The 17,750-nt window shown below is 46.7% G+C and overlaps 1 protein-coding gene across 5 annotated transcripts in view; it reads left to right on the top strand.

Moving 5' to 3' along the window:
* Positions 1–10,735: 10,735 nt before the first annotated feature.
* The window catches only part of RUNX1 (RUNX family transcription factor 1), a 247,645-nt gene continuing 240,630 nt past the window's right edge, over positions 10,736–17,750 (top strand). The window contains exons 1-2 of one of the 5 annotated variants that reach the window (XM_044250968.1): positions 10,738–10,890; positions 11,117–11,233. In XM_044250968.1, the coding sequence (XP_044106903.1) occupies positions 11,176–11,233 (58 nt within the window). In that variant the 5' untranslated portion in view covers positions 10,738–10,890; positions 11,117–11,175. Of the gene's footprint in view, positions 11,234–17,750 lie in introns of all 5 variants that reach the window. The other 4 variants (XM_044250969.1, XM_044250970.1, XM_044250971.1 and 1 more) reach the window with 4 other exon arrangements.

Consider the following 17,750-nt stretch of genomic DNA (forward strand, 5'->3'; position numbering starts at 1 on the left):
TTCAGGCATCAAACAAGATAATCCCTGCATAATAAGAGACTACAGGAAAAGAATTAACCATTTGACTTATGATTAAATCTGTTCTCTCTCTGGGCCTGCCCTTTGTGTGGTCCACTAACTACGGGAACAGGGAAGGCAGAAAGGTGATATGTTTGGGCTTGCTTGCACACTGGTGCCAAGCGAGGGTAGAGCACAAAGTGAAATCAATATCCTGGATTCAACTGTGTGTGTGAATCCGAGTGTGCTGGCCTGTATGGGTTTTGAAGTGAAATTTAATACAAGCCAATTTATATATTGGAAAAAATATTGTTAAGACTTAATACATTAAGTCTTGTTAAAATATTACATTTTGCTTAACTTATTAAGATACAACTTTAGATTCTTCTACAACAAAATGTATAGACTACCATGTAAGAAGTGACCAGAGTCAGAAATTTTATGAAGACTCCTTTTCCTGTGCAATCTTCTGATTGTTTGTGATTATTGTAGAAATAATAAAGGTATAGTTAATGTCTTTCAGGTAGCCACTACTATATTAGCTGTATCACACACTGAATTAAACAAGACTTTTTGAGTCTCAAGCCATAAGGTAGACTATCTTGACCCACTCATTTAAAGGTAATATCCAGGTCTTGGCTATATGTATTTTACACTGGCCAACAGAGCATTGCTAAAGGGAATAAATATTAACAAATAAATAAATTCCATTGCTACTCACCCTGCAGCTATGGGGACCAATATAAAGAGCCCCATCATGGATACGATCGGTTATTTTGGTCACTGGATCTAATTATAGAAGGCACTTGATTTTGTTATTATAGTAAAATGTGGCTATTATATTTGTTATTTTAACCATTTTTTTTTTCAATTTATTTATTTTCAGAAAAACATTATTCATTATTTTTTCACCACACCCAGTGCTCCATGCAAGCCGTGCCCTCTAGAATACCCACCACCTGGTACCCCAACCTCCCACCCCCCCCCACCATTTTTAAGTGTATAATTTGGTGGCATTGATAATTATATTCATGATGCCCAACCATCACCACCATCCATTTCCAGAACTTTTTATCACCCCAAGCTAAAACTGTATCATTGCACAGTGACTTCCCATTCCTCTCTCCCTCCAATCCCTGGCAACCTCTACTTTGTATTCTTTTCTAAGAATTCACTCATTCTAGGCACCTCATAGAAGGAGAATCACAAAATATTTGTTCTTCTATGTCCATCATAATGTGTTCAAGGTTCATCCATGTTGCAATACACATGGAAAGTTCATTCCTTTTTTGGCAGAAAAGTACCCCATTGTAAGGGTAGACCACATTTTGTTCGTCTACTCATCCACTGATGGACACTTTGGGTTGTTTCCATCTTTTGAAAACCTGTTTAGTATGAGTGATTCTTTCCCTGCACCCTCGCTTAAAGAAGAGAAATTACATTCACACTATATCATAAACAGAGTCTGAGATCATTTAATTGCCAACTTGATTAAACAGCCATCACCACCATTAGAGCCTGTTGGGCTGCCTACCTGGGTGGGTTCATGGGGCTCCTTTCTGCCTCGAGTACTTCCGTACCTTGAGTCCTTGCTAATTCCACCTGCACACTGCTATGCTGGAGAGGATGAAGGGAGACTGTGGGAGGGATTACGAGCCGCTCACTTATGGGCCATTGTTTTAAGTGCCCTGGCTCTCTCTGGCCTTGTGGATGTTTAACATGGATTGTTTCTCTTCTGTGCGTTCTCAAGGGCTCTCTTACAAGTCTCATTCTGTTCCAACTCCCCATTCCGCGCAAGGCCCTTTTCTAGCACCTCAGCCCCCTTTCCCATCTCAACTCCTGCTCCCAATGGTTTATACTACAAATTCTTCAGGCTGAGATCTCCATACTTAGGCAGCCCAGCCTTATGGGCAGAATCCCTTTTAAAACAGTGCCAAGCTAACATCTTACTTGGGACTCCATAGTTGCGGCACCTTGGAGGGGGATGCTGGAGATTCCTAATGCAACTCCTATCCCACCTTACAAAAAGTCACTCATGGTCACAGGGGTGAGTCAGGCCCCAGACTGAGTGACACATGCTCTCTGCCCCTCTCTCCAGATTTGACACAAGTGGAAGACTCGCCCCTATATCTTGGCCACTTGGCAGGGGGAGAGGAGTAGAGAAGCCACAATTCAAACACTCTCCCAAGAACCTCCTCTTCATTGCCCACTCTTGACCCTTCATGCCCTCACTGAGAATTGGTTGCCCAAGTGGCTCTTGAGCACGTCTTTGGAAATTTCCCCATGGTCCTCTCTCACCCCTCACTCTGATATGGAATAGCCATTATTCCACAGGTGGCCACTTGAGAGACTCACCTTGTCTCAACATCTGTGGCTGCTGTGGAAAATGGATGTTCCTCTCGTTGAAAGTCACTTCCTTTTGCCTCAGGTCAGCCCCTCCCAAACATACCCTCAGGATCCAGCTGTTTTGTGGAATGCAGTAACAAAGAATACTCATATCTCTCTTTTTGGGGTATAATTTCCCTCCATGCTATCCCAGTAGATGCTCTATTAATGTTTTTGGAATTGAACTGAGACAGAAAAAGTCACATAACCAACTTAGATATGTATGTATATAATGATTTCATATTAAGTTCCTTTTTTTTTTAATTTTTAATGTATTTATTTGACAGAGAAAGCGAGAGCACAAGCAGGGGAAGGAGCAGGCAGAGGGAGAGGGAGAAGCAGGCTCCCTGCTCGGAGCCCAATGTGAGGCTTGATTCTAGGACCCCAGAATCATGACCTGAGCTGAAGGCAGATGCTTAACTAACTAGGCCACCCGGGTGCCCCTAGGTTCCTTTTCAAGTGAGGGAGGATCTGCTTACCTGCATACCAGTACAATCGGATGTCACCCTTCTGTTTAGTCAGAGGAAGAGTCATAAAGGAGGAGATCTCAAGTGGCTCTTTCTTGTCAAATTCATTGACCTTCTCAGAGTCTTTGCTTTTCTTATCTCGGTTTTCAGCATCTAACTCAGTTTGTCTCTCATCCCTTGAAATGTCTTCCCTTGGTTTGTACCATGCTCACTTTTCCTTTGTCCTCTTCCCCTTGTCCCCCTCCCCTGGCTCCTGTCTCCTCCCACCCTCTTACAGGTATTCTCATTTGAGCTTCCAACTTTTATCACTTTGAAAATACCTGATTCTGCCCCACTGCCTCAGCCTGCAGATCAATGCTGATGCTTTCTGCGTCTTTACCTCTTCCTCAGTGGATACTATCGCCATGGTAATGTGATGCTACAAACTATCACAAAACGCTATCGCTTAAAACAACCACTATTTATTACTGCTCACACCTCATGGGAAGGCAGGGCACCTCTGCAGGTCATGGCTGGGTGTGGATGGTCGTTTCTTCCAGGTTAGGCTGGAGTTCACCTAAGTGTCTGATGGTCACCTGGCCACTGCTGGCTGATCTACAATGGCCTCGACCAGAACGACTGACTCTCTTCCATGCATCTTGCCTTCCAGCACACCAACCCAGGCATATCCTAATGAGGAAGCACGTTTCCAGGCCTCTGCTTCCAGCAAATCTGCAACTGTCCCATTGGTCAAAGCAAGCCCTAAGGGGGAGCCCAGGGTCAGAGAGGCAGGCACCACAGTTAGAGGGTAAAGGCTATGATTGCAGGAAGAGTACTGCCACTAAGACTATTAATGTTGTCAGCCCATCAACATCCTATTGCCCTCCATTTCCGCTGTTCATATCTTTGTCAGGATGCTTGTTACCTCATAGCTGAAAGGTGGCAGCCACTCTGAACTCTTCACTAAAGCCCAAGCAGACGGAACTTATTTCTGATCTGCCTTTGGCCTCAGAGCTCTGCCCACCTTCATTGTTCTCCCTGTCCTTTTTATCTACTCAAAATGCACATGCCTACCGCCAACAAAACAAAACGTGAGTATCTGCCAAGACCCCACTCAGGACTCCACTATTCCATGTGCTTCAGGATTTCCAGCCACATAATTCTTCCTGACTCAGACACCAGCCTCTCCCCAGCCTATGGTCTCTGTTCAGTTTTGGAAGCCATATGCACGGTCCGGAGTAGGGTGAGGCAAGTAAGGCACATAGGGTACAAAATTTAAGAAAGCACTCACTCGTAGGGTCACCCAAGTTCAGAGTTGACACTGACGGTCCAAGGTTCCCTAAACTGTGTATTCTGGGAGTCTAACTCCCCTCTCCCCAGTCCGTACCCTGGCCACACTAGTCACTTCGATATCAACTTTTCATTTCTCATGTGAATGGTTCCTATGATTGTGAACCACCTTCTGAGCCCAACCAAGTCCGCCTAGCCTGAGATTAGAAAATAAATACTCAGTGAGGTAAGTAGTTGCAGAGAAAGTGAGGCATTCCTGATATTTAGTAAAGCCTAGGGGGAAACATTGGAAGAGACAAGAAATGTAGGGAAAAGGAGGGATTGACTAACTCTGCCAAAGACTAAGATATGCAAATTCATGTCATGATAACAGGAGAATTCAAGGAAAGCAAAATCGCTGTGGTGGAGAGCTTCCTTGAGAGGCATCTGCATGGTGAGGACCATAGAGAAAATTCATGAGCCCTGTCAGGGAGTGGTAGAAACCCAGATGTAGATTCATATAGCTGGGGGAATGGAAAAAGGGTCCTTAGTCCTAAGTCTGGAGTGACCTTAAAGCGACAGGCATTCATACGTAAGTAAATACCTCTGACCATTATCAGAGAAAGGGAGGGTAGAGAAAGGAGGCCCCCATCATGGAACCACTGTGATTTTGAAAGGAAAAGGAATTGACAGAGGGATATGACGGATTTCTGTTTAAGGACAAGGGCACTGAAAGAAGAGGTTAAAGATCACCTACAAAACTCAGTCAAGTGTGTGTTTCCTGAACATCTTTTCATTGACAAGGATACTCATGGAGCCCTGAGAGACAATTTCAGGCTTGTCGACACCCATGAGGTTGATTTTCTGAAACCCCCTATGTCTGTTGAACAATGACTCTGATTGTGAGGAAATTCCCAAATCCCAGTTCATACCGTACGACCCAGGTGGCCAGAAACTCATACCCTTGAGCCTCCATTTTCCATATAAATCTGAGAATTGTCAATGGGTGATGGTAAAATTTTTAAAAGCACAGAGAAACAAACTAAGATGAATACTTCCATAATAATCAAAGGCCACCAAACTCTCATGTATCCTGCAAGTCAAGACCACTGTCCTCTGATGACAGAAACCTAAATGAACTCTCACCCATCTTAGGCCCACAGGAATCCTTTAGTTCCACTAAAGCTTGCCATTCCTCCAAATTTTCTTATCCTGGAAGGAATATCGTCTCAGATGTAAGTCCTATGTGGGGAACAGTATCTTCAATTAAATGTATGCGTATATATATCGTCAATATATTCTGAGTCCCAGTAAGGATGTTACATGACTGGCCTCAGAGGCGGAGGGGCTGGTAACTATAGTGTGGTTCCGGTGGTGTGGCAAACGGCAATATATCTGCTTTCTCTCTCTGCTTTGAGTAAACTGAAAACTTGGGAAGAAGATGAAATCAGAACCAGAAGGCAGGCAAGATCTTCCTTTCCGCTCTCCACCCAGAAATGCAGCCGGCTGCTGAGCTGGCAAAGGAGGGGAAAGGAATTTAAAGAAGAGGAAATTAAAATACACACCTACAGTTTTAAGTGCAATATTTTGTTTTTTCAGGACAGTTGATGTTTTCTTTCGATTTTGACATTTCGAGGTTCTGTAAGAATCGGCAGCTTGCGTTGGGAGGGCTGAATAATATTCTTCCAAAAGAACATTTAATTCAAAAATTAAGTGATGAATACTAAAGATTCATCTTTAGTGATGAATCTCCAGCCTTGACTGTGTAGGCTTTCTTCAACTTGTTCTTACCCAGACCTCTCGCCTGGGTCCTGACATCATGTGTTTGTGATACTCAGCAAGTCCAAGTATTAAAATTCACCTATTACTCGTTTCCATATTGAAGCATCAACCACAGGTCTCGTTTTAATTCCATTCAAAACCACTTTGCATAGTCCAAAAATTATTGCTCTTCACAAGACACCAGTGAAAAAGGTCGTATTATACTTCAGTTGGTAAGGAGTTATGCGGAAGCTCGTTAATTTGCCTACTACCAGGAAAATGAGTAGCCATTACAAGAATAGTCCAAAGTCCCCAAAGCCGGTGAAGCCAGGTGCTTCCATCACACTGGAGACACTCATGATTTGCCACCTAAACTGAATTATTGAGTCTTACACTATCTAACCAATGTAAATTCCCGCTTCTCCAACTCAGAGTAAATTTAGTTGCTTCATTTCCTTTAGCTTTCCCTGCCTGGATCCCATGCTAAAATTAGCCTCAAGGTTGGAGGAACAGGCTGGAAAGTTCAGTACCAACCCAGAATGTTTTCCGTCATTTGACCAAACCTCGAATGCTGAACATTTCTAACATTCAAAGAGGGTTTGTTTAAGTTTTCCAGTTTTACCCTCCTGGTTTCAAATGGCACCAGAAGCTGAAGAGCCAAAATTCTGTAAGGAGAAACCCTTCCAAACAAGATTCCTGGCCCAGGGCAGACCTGAAAGGATCCAGAGGCATTTGAACAAGGTAGCCAAACTCCTGAACGTCTGTGTAAGTGGGTCCTCTGAGCCTCTGGTTTGGCCGATCCAAGTGAGGACAACGTAAGGCTGGGTCCCTCCTTTCGGAACAAAGCACAGGATATGATATCTGCAAGGGTGATGGCTGCAGAGCAGAAGCTGCTCTCCAGCGGGGAGGACAGCCCATGAGGGACAACGGAGGCCACCTGCAGCGCTGACCTGTGAACATGTGGTGTGCGTCAGGAAGAACTCACAGGATTGATGTGTTTCCAAAATGCAAACTAGTGCAAACTCAGCGTTTGAGGCCCCTGGAGGGGGAAAAAGTCTTCTGTTTATATCTGTGTGGCCACCAGTTTGGTAGATGAAACACACAGAAACCTCTCCACACTGTGTATCAAACCTCAACTTGTAAACTTGACCCAAACCCAGCACTTAAGAGGGGAGGTCTGAGTGACAATCTGAGAAAGCTCTATCTTGGAGGACATGAGCTTCCCTTCTTGTGGGTTTCTGCTGTCTAGAAACATCTAAGGCTCACAAAATTATGTCAAGGCAACAAGGTAGAAACATTAGACTTTTTGGAAAGCTCTAAGGAAAACACAGATCTCAAATACTGTAGAAAATGATCATCACATGTTGTTTACCAAATCCCTACCTGTGCTGGGCTTCCTCAGGGCCACCCTGTCTAAGTGCTGATGTGTGCAGGAATCACTTGGGGACAGTTCTCAGTACGCCTAGAACACAGCCCAAGATTCTGAACCCTCACAAGTTCCCAGAGGATGTCAACGCTGCTGACCCACAGGCCGCCCTTCAGGTAGTGAAGCAGCTTATTTTACACTCTTATATTGGAAACGATGGTCATTAAGCAGGTTTTCATGTCATTAGACAGCTTTGAGTAGATGAGTTGACCAGTTTCATTGATGGGTTTCAATACCTTTTTTTTTTTTTTTTTTTAAGTTCTATCTCTCCACAGAGCCACACATCTTCCTGTAGGCAAAGTTAAGAAATACATCCTGCAAGTCCTGTCTGGCCATACAATAAAGTCTTATGGGGATTAAAATTTGAATTTTACTTTTACTAGGCAGAGTGACAGACTCATAAGATAACCATGCCTCATTGTGGACGCCATTGGGAGGGGCCAGGAAAGAAGTTCCGGAACAGCTGGGCCTGCGGAGCCCTCCAGTGATTTCAACCTGCTCGGTTTGCCAAGGGCAGGCTGTAGCTCTGACATCCATGTCTCAGTTTCAAATGCATCGCCGAGGTGATTGTCAGCATGGCACGGAAGTTTCTGGAGAGCACCTCTGTCGGAACACAAAGACTGAGAAAAGAATGAAAATGCGTTCTACAGAGGGATAAGTTAGCAGCATTGTCTTTTTGGAATTTTAGGCCACCTCCTTTTTTTGAGGTCCTTCTTTGCCTCTCCTTTCTGGTCAAAGAATCTGCCTTACAATTAACATGCTCAGAGACAGCGCACAGAATCACGGAAAGCAAAAGCCTAAGAGAGAATGTTTTGACGGAGTTGGACTGCTCAAGGAAGTTTATACATTAATTACAGGGCTTTGCAACTGTGCATCTTTCCACCTTTGGTGGTATTTTTAAAGAAGCATTAAAAATAACACCTGAGCATATTTCCCCCCTAATCGTGGCACGTAGAAACAATAGCCAGTTTGAGCCAGGTTGAAAACTGCCATCCAATGACTTGGCAAAGCCACAGTCAGTCATAGCCACTAGGGTAAAACTCCCAAGCCAGGAGCCCAGGGTCTGAGTCATTTGCAGGAAGTAGGTCACAGGGTGTAGGTCAGTGCACAAACTTAAAGAATCCTCAACAGTTCTAGCTAAGACAGGATTGACTATTCCTCTAGGCGGCTCACTGACAGCATAGGCGTCTTTTCGTCTTGGGATCCTAGGGAAGTGATAAGGTCAAGTTCACCAGTGGCCGGCTGAGGCTCTGCTTATTGTCATGACTTAGAGGATGCCAGAAAACTCCAACTGTTGCCTCACCAAGCTGTAAGGTTTTGCTATGGCTGGTGTGTCTGATAACTCGGAGGAAGGCAAAGCAGCCCAGCATGCAGGCCTTCCACTCTGCCCCCTGGTGCCCCATTGGAACTCCGGCCCCGACAATCACGAATGATGACAGCATAAGGTGAGGCTGTAGCAAACCCCAGCCTTACGGTCATCTCTCAATGTGACCGGTCCTGTGGAGACTCTGCCGGGAAAGATATCTCTTCAGCTCTAGTGAGGCCCGCAGAGAGAAGCCAGGAATGCGGGCAGTCAGCTGACACATCCAGAGCCTCCTTTCAAGCATCTGGACACCTAAGGTTGAAGGCATCTGGGGAGTTTCTAAAATGAAATATCAGGATTTATCTGTGTCGCCAGTTGAATTGCTAAGTCATTAATAAGTCTGAGCCAGCTCTGAGGTGGCAGCTGCATGTTACGGCGCTCGGCTCGTAAGAGCCTTCCAGGGAGTTTACGTACAGAGGAGAGAAAAGAGCCTGACGTGGGGTTGGACCCAGACCTGAGTTCATCAGGGAGCACAGGGACATAGGCTTAATCATCTTCACGAGGGATTTGCACTGAGAAGCAATAGGAAATATCACTGTGTTTGGATAGGAATAAATATCATAAAAGAAATACATACATGATTATTCTTTTACTAACCTCACACCAGTCTAGGAGAAAGCAGCCTCTTGAGTTTCAATTCCTGCCTTAGTCAAAACAGGAGTAAGTAAAAATCATGTCTTTTCCTTTTAGAAGACCTGTGCCATTTGCCCTTGAGCACGTTATTGCTGTGGGTCTGGGCGAAACCGGGTGGATGAGGGGAAAACCGAGGGCATCTTCTGACAGTACAGGCTCTCGAACATGTCTGCCAGTTCTGCCTGCGCAGCTGGGAATCCAGGGCTGGCATTTGAGACCCACCACCTCCGTTGCTCTGGACCGTGTACACGGAAACGCAGTGTGTACGTGGGGCTGTGGCAGATGTATGGAGAGGTTGGCAAAGTTAGGAAAAAAATAAATGAGGGAAGGAGAGTTTTTCTTTGTCTTGGAACTGCACAAAGCACACTATTTTATTTGTTAGCACTTAAAGGCAATGAGCAGGAGAGAGAAATAAGTATGTGTGCCCACATGTAAAATCTCCCTGTTTTTAGCACCTCCAAACGTGTCTTCTCCCAAAGGTGGAGGATGAGCTACAGCATATTCTTGGGTCAGTCGCATGAGAAGGGGATTGCTCTGGGGACGCATCCCTTCTGGTTCCTCTATCTGCTGTGAAGTCTTCTTAACTCACTCCAAGCGTAGGTATGGTAGAGCTAGACGGAGTTTACCTCCAGGTCCGAATTAGCCTCTGGATGCCTCTCAAAGTAGAGAGATGCAAGTCACTGAACTTTCACAGGTGAAAACAAAAAAATAAACAGGGGCAGGTTAGCCACTGGCTTTGGCTCAAAATACAGGATCTCTCTTTTCTTTGTTTGCCTTCAGACTCCGAATTTGTGTGTGCGTAAGACACAACTCTGATTCATCTCTTTACTAAAAAGATGTTCATTTAGGAGGAATAAAGCCCCATAATTTTGCTCTTATTACAGAAGTCTTTCCATCACAAAATTAAAATGCTTCCCCTTTTTCTCGGCTTTACCGTATCAGCAAGTTGCTAGACCCTTTGAGGGGTCAGAGTCTCCGCAAAGCATTTCCTTTTATTTTGTTTTTCCTTTTATAGTTTCACTTAGGCTGCTACAGTCTTTACCAAGGGCTAGATTCTCCTGAGCGGATGCCCAGCGTCTTAAGTGATGGGATCCACATCCTGTCTGAGCAGAAGCCTGATGCCAGGGTTGAATTACTATTGAATAAGCAGCAATGAAATTGTTATCAAAATAATCAGTAGTTCCAAAAACCACAAATAACAACAACAGGACCCAAGTTGTCCTCAATCAGCAAAGACCGTCGATATAATAAGAGACTGAGTCACTTTTCTCTACAATCCCTCTCTTGCAAACTCTCCTCGGCTATTTTCTTGCACAGCTTGGGGGAGGGCAGGTGGGGGGAAGGAAGGGCATTGCTCAGAAAGTAAAAAAAAAAAAAAAAAATTGACATCACTTAAGTCACATGATTGGCAAGAACCAATTAAGATGGGCTGTGGAAAGGGGAACAGTTAAATTTGTAATTTGGGTTGTGTGAAAACTTCTTTGGGCCTCATAAACAACCACAGAACCACAAGTTGGGTAGGCTGGCAGTGTCAGAAGACTGCGCCCGGCATAGTGGTCAGCAAGCAGGACGAATCACACTGACTGCAAACCACAGGGTTTCGCAGAGTGGTGAGCATCACCAACCCACAGCCAAGACGCCGCTTTCTTTCTTTCTTTCTTTCTTTCTTTTTTTTTTTTTAAAATCTTGAACAATTTGAATATTTGTTTTCACAAAGGTACATTTTTCAGAGGGCTCAGGGAGCCCCAGAGGTATGGGGGGGAACAACAGAGATGCAGGGAGCCATGCTGGGGCGTGAGGTGACAACAGTGACCTTTCTTGCTTTTCACTCCAAAGGTGAAAGAAATCATTGAATCCCCCGCCTTCAGAAGAGGGTGCATTTTCAGGAGGAAGCGATGGCTTCAGACAGCATATTTGAGTCATTTCCTTCATACCCACAGTGCTTCATGAGAGGTGAGTACGCTCTGGTCTTTTGATTCCTACTTTTGCTCAGTTTGGCAGATAACGAAATGGCAGCGCTATTGTAACCCGGGGCACGTAGCTCGGGCCGATTCCCCGTCTGTTTTGTGGAAAGAATTCAAACTCGGGAGTATGATTACAAGGCTATTGGATTACTTATTCATCAGATGGCAGCTCTTCAGAAATGTTTTAATAAATACTTAGCTAAGCTGTTGAAGTGTTCGGTCGGTGTGTGAGAACTTTGTCAAGTGCAAGTAAGTTGGGCTGCTCCTGATTAAGGTCAGAGAGATTAGAAAACTGGTGAGAAGCTCCCAGGGTTTTCTTTTCTGCCCCTTTGCCTGCGCGGACTGCGGCCGAGGGTCCTGAGCTCAGCACGTCCTGGGACCCACGGGGCAGCCGGCCCTGGGGTTTAGCATGGGCGGGAGGCGGAGGCCAGGCTCCCAAACACAGTTAGACCGGCATGGGGACTTTAGGGGCAAAGAGAGTACAGGAGATAGGCAGATTTGACTGGGTAAAAAATACCCAGGATGGGGCCTCACTGTGCACTGAGGCAGCCAGCGTCTTTCAAGGTAGGAAAAGAAAAAAAAAACGCAAGTTGTCGTGTACAGAGGTCCCTCTTGCAAAGAGCAATGAAGAAGTTTCCTAAGCCCAGCGTTGTCACAGCTCTGGGTCTTCAGATCCCGCACTTCCATTTCGTAGGAACAGCCAGTGTGGAAAACCTGTCTGCAGTTTTGCAATCGGCCTCTTGAAAAATGTGCAAAGCTGTAGCCGGAGTTGCAGCTAGGAGGGTGTGAGTATGTGTGTGCATGTGCCTTTTGTGTATCTCTGGTGGGAAAAGAGGGCTGTGCTTAAACAAACAAAAATAATAACATAAGAATGTCACGAAGGCACGGCCGTGTGTCGGGGCACGCACTCTGACCAACGCCTGCGAAGTGTGGCTTGATGGTTTGGCAGAGCCGGCGTGGAGTGGGACGGGACGGGGGCATAATTAATTTTCTGGCTACAGACAGACACTCGCGCGCACCCAAATAGTATCTGTGACTCATTATTTATGCATACAGCCAAATGAGCAAGGGAATGCACAGAGCTGCCAGCCACTTTGTCACAACAAATGCTCTTGTGAATGCCGCAGAGCCTCTGTGCTTCCGGGTCCCTGAAATTTAAAAACTTGACAAAGCTCTGTGTGTGTGTGTGTGTGTGTGTGTGTGTGGTGGGTGTGTATGTGTGCACGCGCGCTCGCTGTTGTGTATGGGGGTAGGATTTCAGGAGAAGGGAAGAAAGCAAGTCATTAACTGATTCAAAGCTTCAAATTAGAGGGTTTGCAAGTGCTTCTTTCCTGGCAGCTGAGGACATTTTAGTGAAGTTGAATCATGCGAAGGGCGTGAGTCACTGTCCTCACAGCAGCGCCCGGGCTCCCGCGGCAGAGAGGCCGGTCGCTGGTGAGAAGCTGTGAACCGCTCCCGGCTGCATTTCCTCTAGGCCACGAACAAGCAAAGGAAGCAATAGTTGCAGAATAACAGGCAGAAAGGTCTTCCTGCCTTTGCTCGGCTTTCAATATTCTCCAAGCCATTATTGTTTCCCAGCTGATCTGCTCAGGAAGGCCGGTTCAGGAAACTGGAAAACATTCCACCGGGCAATAGATTGGATTGTGTGTGTGTCGTGCGGGGCTGCCTTCGAAGTGGTCCTTACAGGCCAGACAGCGGAACGGTGGAAGGACCTGGGGACCTGTTCTCCTGCCAGGAACCAGAACAGGGGTAGGCCCTGACACAGAGCCACAGGGCCTGGGCTCACAGAAGTCACCGGGTCACCCCAGGTTAGGAACTAGGGGCACGCTGCTTTCAGGGAAGTGTTGTGGAGATAGCCCTGACACCCAAATCAAGCCTCAGAAGGCCTAATGAAGAAAGGCCTTGTTCACGCCTTGGTCTCTGGAAAAGGAACTCAGGGGATTTATAACTCTACCTTAATAATATCATATGGAGATTTCATTTCAAGTGAAATCTTGGCAACTTCCCTGTTGATTTAATCATGGTGGCCCTTCAAGGTGAGGGCTGACACTGTCCGCATTAGCCACCCATACTCCCCGGGGTCAGAGAGGTGGCAAAATGTCATTGCCTTTGGTGCCATCTGGGCTCTGCCTGAGAGCGTGCCCCTGGGAGAGCTGTGTCTGTTCGCCTCCAACAGATGGTTTCCTGTCAGGGTTCTAACTCCATTCCCATAGACCGGCCATTAGCCGCGTTCAGCCCCATGGTCACTTCTCACTTGGCTTAATTTACGGTGAGAGTTCCCTCCCCCGCTGCAGCGAGGACCTACAGGGGGAAATGGCGTCTTGTTTTCTTCCTGGGATGTACTTTATCAGTCCGTGCAATCCTCACAGAAGGAAGCCCATAACTCATTTTGGGCAAAGAACACATGAAACGTGGCGGAGAGAGCCAGCTGTGGGACCAAGGATGGCGGGTTCCCTTGTTGGTGAGAGGCAAGCAAGGGTCTGAAAGAGGGCATGCAAAGTGACTGTGGTCTACCGCAGAAAGCACCATGCTCTTCCCACCCCACCGGGCCAAGCGCTCACTTCATTTGCCTTGGGGACGAGGGAAGACGTGATTCAAATTGCCTGGCATGAACACGCGTGGTCGGCAACGTACAGCCTTGCAGAACCCCAATGCGCGTTCTCTCGTGTGGTGCAGGTTGCCAGCCCAAAGCGCGGCGGTAAGCGTGGAAAGGAAAAGCGGTGGCACAGACGTACTTTTGCAAAATCCTCAGGTAGCCTCGTTCTTAGAAGTGGCTTAGTGGTCTATGCAAAGCCTGACTGCTAATATGCCTCTGAGTTCCTAGAACCACAGGTAGAAATCTCAGCGAGGCTGACTCACTACTGTCTTCTTGGAGGCGGCTTTCGAAGGGAATGGCAGAATACGAGCCTGATGTGTGAGGTGCGCGCCTCTGGACTCTCAAGGGTCCAGATCGCAAAGAGCCGTAGATGAAACTGCACATGCGTAGTTGGCGATGTGTGAAATCGGTGTGGTTTTTCTAGGGCTACTGTGACAAAGTACCCCAGACCGGGTGACTTAAACATCAGGATGCCTGACCTTCCGATGCTGGAGGCCAGAAGTCTCATCAGAATCCTGGTGGAGCTTTATTTGTTGAAGGCTTCAACGTGTGAGGAGGACTGGTTTCTTCTGAGCCTCTCTCCTTGGCTTGTGGATGGTGGGCTTCTCTGTGGTCTCCCCCTGCACGTGTCTGTGTCCCGGTGTCCCCTCGTTATAAGGACACCAGATGTATGGCATGAGGACCCACCCTAATGATCTCACTTAACAGTCATCACCTCTGTAAAACAAAAAAACAAAAAAACAAAAAAAAAAACCCAACAACAACCATCTCCAACTACAGTCACATTCTGAGGTGCTAGGAGTTAGGACTCTTCAACACAAGAATTCTGGAGGGGACACGGTTCAGCCCAAGACTTGCATCTTAGCCGATCTGACTCCCTCTGGCCAATAAGAAAACTCTGCCTTTCTTTGGGGGCTCTCCTGGATGACCCCAGGTCCCTCGGTACAAAATAGAGCCTCGCATCTTGAAACTGCCCACACATTTTGAAACAAACAAAAAAAGTGCTGAAAACCCATCTAAACTCATAATCCTATCCTTCTCCATGTTGTTGCTTTGCATGCTAACAAAACTTTGAAAACGACAAAGAAATTCTGAAATGTTTAAGCTTTAAAAGAGCAGAGAGCCATTCCCAAAAGAACCCACGCCTTGGTTCTACTCCCTCCAGCGGGATTGTATCTAGATTTCAGATTCTTCCAAGACACGTGCCAGCAGTGGGGGTGGGGAGTGGCAGGCCACCAGAGGCGCCACACCTGCTCACACACCAAGGGCAGGGCCCCTGAGCAACCAGTAGCAGAAACCTGTGCAGAAAGGGCTGCTGATCCAGGGGCTAAGCAGCAAGAAGCCTTGAGAGCTTTTGGAAAGAAACTAGCAATCAGGAGATTCTGTTGTTCCCTTGAAATAGACCTGAAATGTATGCTCAGAAAAGACCTGCCCCTTCACTGCGAAAACAAGGTTGGGTCTGATGTTGGGTCTGGGCAGAGGAAGGTTCCAAGGCTGCCCCACACAGAGATTTTATTAGAGCAACCAGGGCTTGGCTAGGTGTTGGTGTAGAGGAGAGAACGAGAACCTGGGGGGTTGTGGGAACAGACAGCACCGGAGGAAGGAGGACGCGGGGAGAAGGGGGTGAATGTGGGGTGTGCACCGACTGCCCAGTGATGATGGACTTCTCTTGTCCATTTTTCCGACGTTAGCCAGGAGGCTTCTCTAGTGAGCCTGGGTTTCCTAGTCTATAAAACGTGGACAGAGGTACCTCCTGTGACAGTCACTGTGTGGCCTGAATTAAGTCACCTGGGTCAAGCGCTCAGCACAATCACAGGAACGGTCCAGAAATATTAAGTTGGCTATGCATGTGCGGTTATCTCAGATGACACTTTGGGAAAGGAGAGGTCCCAGGGTCCTAGAGGAGGCTCCGTGGAGAAGGTGATGCAGGAGTTAGAGAAAGGGGTGGAGGGAGGGAACCCGGAGGTAAAGAAGGGTGGTCTTGGTGGGGGCTACAGCCAAGATCCTGGGCAAAGGTCAAGTGGCAGGAACCCCAGTGGGCTGTGGGAGGTGTTAAGTAAGTCATCCTGGTGGCCGTTTTTTTTTTCCCCCATCGGCTTGTCACCCTTGCTTGACTTAGAAGTACCCACAAAGAGAACCAAAGAAGAGCCTGGGCCCTTTATACAATTCGACCGAACAAGCATAGCTTTGAAGTATTGAGGCCAGTCGGGCCATGTTGCAACATCAAGTTTGACACATGTTTCTCCTCTTTGAGTGTACTGGTGCAGCTTTCCTTTCCTCAAGTCCTTCTTAGTGAAAAAGCCCTTTCTCCCTTGAACTCCATGCAAGGCCTCCAGACCTCTGAGATGCTGCCTATTTCTGTGCTTCTCACGACATTTCTAATCATGTACTTTATCAAAGCCCAGAAACGCTGGCGCCCGGGCTGCTCGCTGGTTGGGGGAGGGGGCAGAGGCCTGCACAGGAAGCTTGAGCTCATTTTCAGTTTTTCAGGTAGCTTCCTAGTGACCCAGATGAGTCATTAAATGTCTCTGTGTCTCATTCGAGTTCTACAAAAGGGGCTGGTGATGTTCTCAATGCGGCTGCCTCTGAGTTACAGAGTTCCTGTTCGAAATCTTTGAACACGTCAGAGAGCTATCGTGGAGCACATCACACATTTCTTAGCTTCACAACATGAAGGGACTATTATTATTATTATTATTATTATTATTTTACTTCCTGATAGGAAAGGTCATCCTACCATTTTTACACACTTGAAGCATTCTCCCACATTCACTCAAAAAATTTTTCTTTCTAATTCCCACTCTTTAGAGAATTCTCTAGAAGCTTCTCTGGTACCGGAGCAGGGAGTACAATCTGCAATACACGTTCCCTGTAGTTCTGGTTCCTTAAGTTCCCCCAACCCTCCTACTTGGTGCCACCAATCCCCACCGTTAAGCCTTTTTTTTTTTTTAGATTTTATTTATTTATTTGACAGCGATCACAAGCAGGCAGAGAGGCAGGCAGAGAGAGAGGAGGAAGCAGGCTCCCTGCCGAGCAGAGAGCCCGATGTGGGCCTCGATCCCAGGACCCTGAGATCATGACCTGAGCCAAAGGCAGCGGCTTAACCCACTGAGCCACCCAGGCGCCCACCGTTAAGCCTTTTTTTGCTGAGTAAAATAAGCCTTAGGCAATGTGTCTTTCTTGGTCTGTAACCCTTCCCCACCAAAAGATGTCATAACTATGATGGCCCAGAGTGGTGGAAAGGGAGCATTTCCTTTAAGAGCTTTGTCAACCCTGAACATAATGAGGGAGTGCTTTAGGAGAATTATGGGTGGTTCATGGTACACAAAACAGAACTCAAAAGGCTCAAGTAACCTTTGGCCAGTTGGAAAAGTCTGCTTGGTCACTCCTCTGGATTGCTGCCTTCCCCTCGTTGTCAGAGAGACACACACTCATACTCTGAGCTTTGGAATCTCTCACCCTCCCTTCTTCCATGCTAATCTCCTGATAATATGGAATGATGCCCCAGAAGGGAGAGAGGAGCTAACATAGAGAAATAAGATGATCCAAAAGATGATTGCAATAATGCATTTTACCACAGTGACATAAAAAAGTGTAAAGCTCCTGCTAGGGTTTATCAGTGAGAGTTCTGTTAGGAAAATCTGACTCTAGTGGCTTGAACAACCGGGTATGGGCCTGTCTCCTGAGGCAACCAGTTCAGAAGTGCAGCCCCATGGCCCCTCCGATCTGTCCAGGCAGGAAGGAGGTGCCAACCCCTTCTCCTTGTGAGGCTCTGTCTTTTGCTTCAGGAAAGGAAGCCTGTCTCTGCAAACTTCCCCTTATAGATCTTGTAGGTCAGACCCATGTCACGAGGCCTCTGTTTGGAAGGTGCTTGGGACAGCGGAGTCCACTCTGGCCTGTCCTAAGAGCA

The sequence above is a fragment of the Neovison vison genome, chromosome 6 (genome assembly GCF_020171115.1).
Source record: "Neovison vison isolate M4711 chromosome 6, ASM_NN_V1, whole genome shotgun sequence".
Classification (NCBI taxonomy): Eukaryota; Metazoa; Chordata; class Mammalia; order Carnivora; family Mustelidae; genus Neogale; species Neogale vison.